The 8,465-nt window shown below is 43.7% G+C and overlaps 1 protein-coding gene across 1 annotated transcript; it reads left to right on the top strand.

The window, feature by feature from the left end:
• The first annotated feature begins 1,586 nt into the window (after positions 1-1,586).
• On the top strand, positions 1,587-6,956 carry LOC311104115 (dynein axonemal light chain 4-like). Its single transcript, XM_084145787.1, has 4 exons — positions 1,587-2,038; positions 2,693-2,776; positions 2,895-2,978; positions 3,686-6,956. The coding sequence occupies exons 2-4, from the start codon at positions 2,705-2,707 to the stop codon at positions 3,848-3,850; spliced, it is 321 nt and encodes a 106-aa protein (XP_084001913.1). The 5' UTR covers positions 1,587-2,038; positions 2,693-2,704; the 3' UTR covers positions 3,851-6,956.
• Positions 6,957-8,465: the final 1,509 nt, after the last annotated feature.

The following is an 8,465-nucleotide window of genomic DNA, read 5'->3' as shown; positions in this document are numbered from 1 at the left end:
GGCATGGTCAAAAAATATAGATTCAATGGTTGTAAAGATGGGGAGAGGTCTGTCCATAATAAAGAGATGCTCTGCTTTTTTGACACTGCACTCCACAAAGCAAGTCCTGCAGGCTCTAGTTGTATATTATCTTGATTATTGTCTAGTCATATGGTCAAGTGCTGCAAAGAAAGACCTAGTTAAGCTGCAGCTGGCCAAGAACAGAGTGTCACGTCTTCATTGTAATCAGAGGGCTAATATTTATACTATGCATGCCAGTCTCTCTTGGCTAAGAGTTGAGGAAAGACTGACTGCGTCACTTCTTGTTTTTGTCAGAAACATTAATGTGTTGGAAATTGCAAATTGTTTGCATAGTCAAGTTACACACAGCACTGACACACACACTTACCCCACCAGGCATGCCACCACGGGTCTTTTCACAGTCCCCAGGTCCAGAAAGAATTCAAGGAAACGTCCAGTATTATACAGAGCAGTGAGTGCATGGAACTCCCTTCCATCTTATATGTCGCAAGTGAACAGCAAACCTGGTTTAAAAAATAAATAAAGCAACACCTCACGGTACAACGCCTCTCCCCCATGTGACCTACTTGTTGTGTGTATGTACTGACAAGTGTATGTAACTGATAGATGCACACACACACTACATGTTCATGTTTTTAAATGTATGTCAATTGTATATAAGTATTTTGTCTGTAATGTATTTTTCGTTACGTGTCAGACCCCAGTAAGACTAGCTGTTGCCATTGGCGTCGGCTAATGATGTGGATGTCGATTAAGGCAGCCCCCCGCACCTCTCTGTTTCAGAGGGGTTGGGTTAAATGTGGAAGACACATTTCAGTTGAATGCATTCAATTGTACAACTGACTAGGTATCCCCCTTTCCCTTTCCCTAATGGGGATCCTAAAAAAATAAAATAAAATAAATAATGATTACGGCTCTAGATTGCAGGAAAAGCTGTTTCACGTGAAAAAGACCCCCACCCCCCCTGCCATACTCACATACTTGTGCCCCCTCAGATATTTGGCTGCCTTAGAATAGAGGCACATCCACCCTATTACAGTAGGGCTGTACATTTTATTGGACATTAACTAGTGTTTTCAATGTTGGCTAGAGACTACAGAGAACACATTTAGTTATGGATTACATGGATTCCATCACTTTTTATTTCCGGAAGTTATACCCTCACGTGCTCGTTCCTCTCTGGAATGAAAGAGAAACACTGGGCTAGTTTGATTGGTAAGGCAAAAGCAACCGACTGTAGATGAAAGTCGAGGAGTGAAGTCGGGGGAGGTTCATCTGTGACAGCTGACAGTCGGATACTGATGTGGTTTTCCAACAGCAAAGCTCAGTGCAACAAGTCGATGTTGCCATTGTTTATAATAAACATTTTTCCAACCCCCATATCACAAATTGAATATATATATATATATATATATATATATATATATATATATATATATATATATATATATATATATATGTGTGTGTGTGTGTACATTGTACAATCAATTGGTGAGAGAGAGAGACTGAGCAGCTGGGAAGGCATTTTTTCTCTATCCAGAATTCTATGAGGAGGGTCAGTCAGTATACCTGAGGAGTGAAAGGAGGGATGGGGTTCTGTTGACAAGGCTGAGGTTGGGTCATGAGGTTGAGTTGTGGGGAGGTAGAGACTGTGAAGCATGTCCTGTTGCAGGCGGTGTGCAGAGGATAGGATCACTTTTTTCTGTGAGTTGGCTGAGTTATATCCACATTTTCGCTTTTAACAATTTTGGCCTCAAATGAGAGGCAGAGCGAAATAGCAAGGAAGCTGTTGTCGATTCTCTATTCCACCGGCCTGCTACGGGTGTGAGGCTATTAGATATTTAAATGTGTAATTCGCACACCGACCTGAAAAAGGTAGCAAAACGCAAGTCTAGTCTGCCGGAAACGCACAAGAAGAAGAAGGAGAGTCCCGGAACGAAAGAAGCAGTTGCTATGGCCGACATGTTTCCATGTCAACAATAAATGGACCTAGCTTCTGCTGAAAAACTAGCCAGAGGTAAGTATCTAGCTAGCTAGCTACCTAGCTAGCTAGCTAGGTAGGTTATCTACCTAGCTAGCTATTTAGTTAACGTGCTATCCATAATCAAGTAGAATTCAAAGAAGAATGGCTCATAACGGCGTGCAATGTTTGCAACTCTTTCATTAACTTGTAGCATTGCATTGCAACTAAGAGAACGTTAGTGAGAAGGCAAGACAACAACCTACACAAGCCACAAGATAACTAGCTACAGTGCAGTACAGCTACTGTAGGCAGATACTTTCGTAAGATGTCTTGTTAGGTAGCTACCTGTCAAAGTGTGCTGTCATAGTTAACGTTACACGTATAACGACTAACGTTACTAGCTAGCTAGCTAACGTTAGCTAGTCAACCCTGTGGATACCTTTCACCCATTTTTGATAATTGACAAAATATGCATGACATGTCACTTTCCTGGCCATAGCGACCTACTCTGCAGTCACTACATTCCTTGCTTGTGTTGTCATGAATAGAAGTAAACAAAGACGAAGTGAGCAGGACTAGGAGGGTCTCTTTAGCTCAGCCTTTGCTCATAGTTAGTACTTGACAAACATTGTGGCAACATATAGCTATATTTTAACCTGACAAATAAACAAGAAGGCTTCCATTCAAATGTGTGTGTTTTCTCTGCAGAAGGAGAGGGGAATGGCAGAGACAACAGAGAGCAAGAAGGAGGAGGCCGATTACAAGAGGCTCCACAGCTTCCCACTCATCAGGGTGAGACAGAGTCTTGCTGCTGTGACATGTATGTGGTTCACAAGTACAGGCTATGTGACCGTGGGTTTCGTGGAGTAAATGGTGAGTGTTGTAATCTATTGTTCTGATTTCTTCACAGCACACAGACATGCCAGAGGAGATGAGAGTGGAAACAATGGAACTGTGTGTCACAGCCTGTGAGAAGTTTGCCACCAACAATGAGGTCAGGACCATGCTGATGATGAGGATGATTGTGTGTGTGCGTGCGTGCGTGCGTCTGTCTGTACACTGTGCAAAGTGAAGCTTGATCATTACAGTACACTCACTAATGCTTTAATCCATCCACTCATCCGACCCAGTCACTTTTTAAAACCAGGCCTGTATGTAATCCACCCACTCAGCCAGTCTGGCATTGTGTCAGCCTGCATCACCACTCATTCCAGCAACCCTGTGTGTCCATCTGGACTAGAACACTGGTTGTCTCTCTCTTCCTCCGTCTCTCTCTCCTCCTCCCCTCTGTCTTTTACCCCCTCCATCACTTCCTCTCCTTTCTCATAGGCCTGATTCCAAACTGATCCTTCGTCCCTATCCTCAGGTGCTTGTTATGGATAAGTGTTTTACCCCCAGTGGGCTGGATGGAGTTTCAGCCATATTGCTGACTCCTATCCTTTACTCTCAAATCCACAAGTGGGTGTTGACAAGGGCTTAGGGATAGGAGCCAGGGATTTGGTTTGGAATCGGACCAGATGGTCCAGTCATTATTGGCCGGATCCCATAACTTTAAACATCTGTGCGTTTAACTCGGATTTTCGCTAACATCATGCATTGATGACAAATAGTAGATGTGCATGAAAATGTACGTTTACAGCTTTAGATTTGGTTTCTGTATCTTCTCTAACCTCTCTCTCTCTCTCTCTCCCTCCATTTCAGAATGCAGCAAAGATGATCAAGGAGTCGATGGATAAAAAGTTTGGCAGCTCGTGGCACGTGGTGATCGGGGAGGGCTTTGGCTTCGAGGTGACACACGAGGTCAAGAACCTGCTCTACACGTTCTTTGGAGGCAGCCTGGCCGTGTGTGTGTGGAAGTGCGCCTAGCACACACACACACACACACACAACCTGGCTCCCCTCCCATCCACCCCTCCTCAGTCTGTCTCTACCTAACGAGTGTTTTTATATATTTATATACACATCCTGGATGATTCACCCATCTCTGAGCTATGCGGGGGGGGGGTCTGTGTACATGTGCTTGTGTGCGTATGTGATGTCCCTTACATCATTGATTGAATAGGCTAAGTCATTCTTGATATATTGTATTCAATATCAGCATGTCACACTCTTGCCTTGTGTGTGAACATACAGTATGAAAATGATCAAGTTTTATCTGTATACGATTGTGATAATTTCTACAGAACAGTGTTCACTGCATGAAGGAGTCTGGTCTCTCTCCTACTATCCTATTGATGGAATTCAGTGGGGCTGAAACACTTGCACTCGCTTTCCCTATAACTTTCTGCTCTACTTCTTTAACTCGAGGCTGTGTGTGTGTGTGTGTGTGTGTGTGTGTGTGTGTGTGTGTGTGTGTGTGTGTGTGTGTGTGTGTGTGTGTGTGTGTGTGTGTGTGTGTGTGTGTGTGTGTGTGTGTGTGTGTGTGTGTGTGTGTGTGTGTGTGTGTGTGTGTGTGTGTGTGTGTGTGTGTGTGTGTGTGTGTGTGTGTGTGTGTGTGTGTGTGTGTGTGTGTGTGTGTGTGTGTGTGTGTGTGTTCTCATCAACATCTCCTCATGCTCACCTTTAAAAAAAAAAAAAAATATCCAGCTCTGTGTCTTTCCTCCACTCCGTACGTTGGCACACTGTCGTCTCGGTGGGCTGCCATGCCATCTGCTGAAAAACATCCTTACACACACAAACACACACACACTCTTCGTCTCTCTCATTGCTCTCAATTCACACTATCTCTCTCTGGTTTTCCAATCCTCTCTCTCTCTAGATTATGTTTTATCTCCTTCTATAGTAGTATACTCTTAGTCTTCATCTTTCAGACACAAGTCCCATACGTCACCCTTGTCTGTGTCTACCTCTCCTATAACTGATAAGAAGGCACAGGGACTTTTATATCCTCTCAATGTACTGTAAATACTTGAATGTGAAGATAGGATCTGATTTTGTATATGATCATCATAGGGCTTTTTATGAAAGAGCTTATTGTTGAAATAATAGGTATTTTCTGTCACGCCAATGTTACAAGAATGTAATGGCTGGGTGTCGTTGTTGTTATGAATTTGTATCATAACTGATGATATTACATTAGCTATTCTGACTCCCTAGGCCTAGGCATTACATTTCAATGAATATCAACTAGGCATACAGTCTCATTGCCACATACAGTGGGGAGAACAAGTATTTGATACACTGCCGATTTTGCAGGTTTTCCTACTTACAAAGCATGTAGAGGTCTGTAATTTTTATCATAGGTACACTTTAACTGTGAGAGACGGAATCTAAAACAAAAATCCAGAAAATCACATTGTATGATTTTAAAGTAATTAATTTCCAAAGATTTTCTATTGGGTTCAGGTCTGGAGACTGGCTAGGCCACTCCAGGACCTTGAGATGCTTCTTATGGAGCCACTCCTTAGTTGCCCTGGCTGTGTGTTTCGGGTCGTTATCATGCTGGAAGACCCAGCCACGACCCATCTTCAATGCTCTTACTGAGGGAAGGAGGTTGTTGGCCAAGATCTCGCGAGATATGGCCCCATCCATCCTCCCCTCAATACGGTGCAGTCGTCCTGTCCCCTTTGCAGAAAAGCATCTCCAAAGAATGATGTTTCCACCTCCATGCTTCACGGTTGGGATGATGTTCTTGGAGTTGTACTCATCCTTCTTCTTCCTCCAAACACAGCGAGTGGAGTTTAGACCAAAAAGCTATATTTTTGTCTCATCAGACCACATGACCTTCTCCCATTCCTCCTCTGGATCATCCAGATGATCATTGGCAAACTTCAGACGGGCCTGGACATGTGCTGGCTTGAGCAGGGGGACCTTGCTGTGAGCTGGGGATTTATATATAAAGTATGTCTCTAGTGTAAATGGGACGAAACGGGGAGGGACCTACCTGAATTTGTCCAGTAAGAAACACTTGTTTTTGTTTTTCCGTTGCAAAACGTTTGGCTATGGTGTGCGCTATCACCCCTGTTGTGAAGGAAAAAGGGAGGCAGCTGGAGGTCTAGGAAAGGCCAAAACCCTGCAGAGTTCCCTTTTAATTAGCCACCATGCTAACACTACAACCAACAGGGCAACCCGCCCTTTAAAATGCTACAACCAACAGGGCAACCCACCCTTTGATGGAATAGTTTCATATTATAGAAGGCAATTTACTGCTAGACCCTTGGTGGTCCTTATCGATAGTCCAAGCTCTGAAGTAAATACTTCCATACAGCAAGGTACTTAACACATTGCTCCTGTATGTCCCTCTGGATAAAATGCAGGTTGTGTGTGAGCACAGCACTGACCCTGAAATTTTAGTTGCTCTGGGTGTGATTGAACCTAAGCACGGCCTTTCTCCTAGACTAGAGAACTAATGGTATACTTAAGCAATTATGCCCGAGGAGGTGTGGTGTATGGCCAATATACCACGGCTAAGGGCTGTTCTTAGGCACGACACAACGTGATGTGCCTGGACACAGCCCTTTGCCATGGTATATTGGCCACATATCGCAAACCACTGAGGTGCCTTATCGCTATTATAAACTGGTTACCCAATGTAATTCGAGCAGTAAAAATAAATGTTTTGTCATACCTGTGGTATATGGTCTGATATACCACGGCTGTCAGCCAATCAGCATTCAGGGCTCGAACCACCCAGTTTATAATGCTCCATATTCCGCCTCACACTGTTATTGAGTGCAAGCAGTAAGAGTGGTTTTAAATCTTAGCTCTCTTTTCCTCTTCTCAATCATCCCAGATTCCCAGAACCCTCTAGTCTCTCTCTCTCTCTTTCGCTCTCTCTCGCTCTCCCTCTCCGTGTGTCATCTGTTTCCCTCATGTCTTCCTTTTTATTTTACACATGATGCAGGGATACTACAGTTTGTGATATAGTATACTACAGGTTTACTACACTGAACAAAAATATAAACTCATATAGCAATGTAAAGTGTTGGTCCCATGTTTTATGAGCTGAAATAAAACAATCCCCGAAATTTTCTATACGCACAAAAAGCTTATTTCTCTCAAATGTTGTGCACAAATTTGTTTACATCCCTGTGAACATTTCTCCTTTGCCAAGATAATCCATCCACCTGACAGGTGGCATATTAAGAAGCTGATTAAACAGCATGATCATTACACAGGTGCACCTTGTGCTGGGGACAATAAAAGGCCACTTTAAAATGTGCAGTTTTGTCACACAACACAATGCCACAGATGTCTCAATTTTTACAATTGGCATGCTGACTGCAGGAATGTCCACCAGAGCTGTTGCCAGAGAACTGAATATTCATTTTTCTACCATAAGCTGCCTCCAACGTTGTTTTAGAGAATTTGGCAGTACGTCCAACCGGCCTCACAACTGCAGACCACGTGTAACCACGCCTGTCCAGGACCTCCACATCCGGCTTCTTCACCTGCGGGATCGTCTGAGGGGAAAAAGCCCTTTTGTGGGGAAAAACGAATTCTGATGCCCTCCCAGGCCCACCCATGGCTGCACCCCTGCCCAGTCATGTGAGGGACTAATTCATTTATTTCAATTGACTGATTTCCTTATATGAACTGTAACTCAGTAAAATATTTGAAATAGTTCCATGTTACGTTTATATTTTCGTTCAGTATATATAATTCTATAGTAAACTGTAGTATTTTAACATGTTGGGGCCTCCCCCTCTTATTTTCACTCTACTTCCTCCATCCTCTCTCTCTCTCACCAACACACACAGTCTGGCACACTGACACACACACACTCTCTCTCTTCCTCTATAGCCATTGACAGATTGTCCCAGTGGGAGACAGGGAGGATTAGCACTGCGCTATCCCACAAGCTGTTGCCTTGGAACAGAGAAAGCGAGAGAGGGATGGATTGATGGAGAGAAAGAGTCAGGGAGTTAAAGAAAAAATGCATTATGAGGGTGGGATGAAGACAAGGATGACAGTCTTTGGAATACAGGGATGCAGGATAACACAGGGATTATTTAACTGTGTGTGTGGCTATGTGTGTGGAATCTGGATCAGTCATATCATGGAACATGAACACATGTTAGCAGCACTATGTTTTGGTATTCCACGTGTCCCCTCTTGCTGTTCATTTCCCATGGAGTAACTGAACCACCAGTGCAACCCACAGTGGCTCTGTCATCAAAGAGCTCTACCCTCATCTCTCTGCCGGCCCCGCCATCACTTCACCCACCATCTGTAACATGAAACACTCTCTCTCTCCCTCCCTCTCTCCCTCTCTTTCTCCTCTCTTCCTCTCTGTCTCAACACTGTATAAGTAAGTCTGCCTGGTCTCTGAGGTGCAACAAATTAGTCGACTGCGTCAACGTTGTTATTGTACCATGCCTTTCTTTTTAGTCCAGATCTACACCTTACAGATTCACCATCTGGTTGGTTTGAAGTTACAGACTCTTCAATTATGGTGAGAATTCTGGGTCGTTTCCAAGCAACCTACATTAAGCTTTAACTGCTCTGAGGGAAACAGGACGGTCTTTGAAGCTTTGATCTG

This window comes from Coregonus lavaretus (assembly GCF_964263955.1).
Source record: "Coregonus lavaretus genome assembly, chromosome: 28".
Classification (NCBI taxonomy): domain Eukaryota; kingdom Metazoa; phylum Chordata; class Actinopteri; order Salmoniformes; family Salmonidae; genus Coregonus; species Coregonus lavaretus.
The sequence above is the reverse complement of the archived record's forward strand: the minus strand, read 5'-3'. Positions and strand labels throughout refer to the sequence as shown.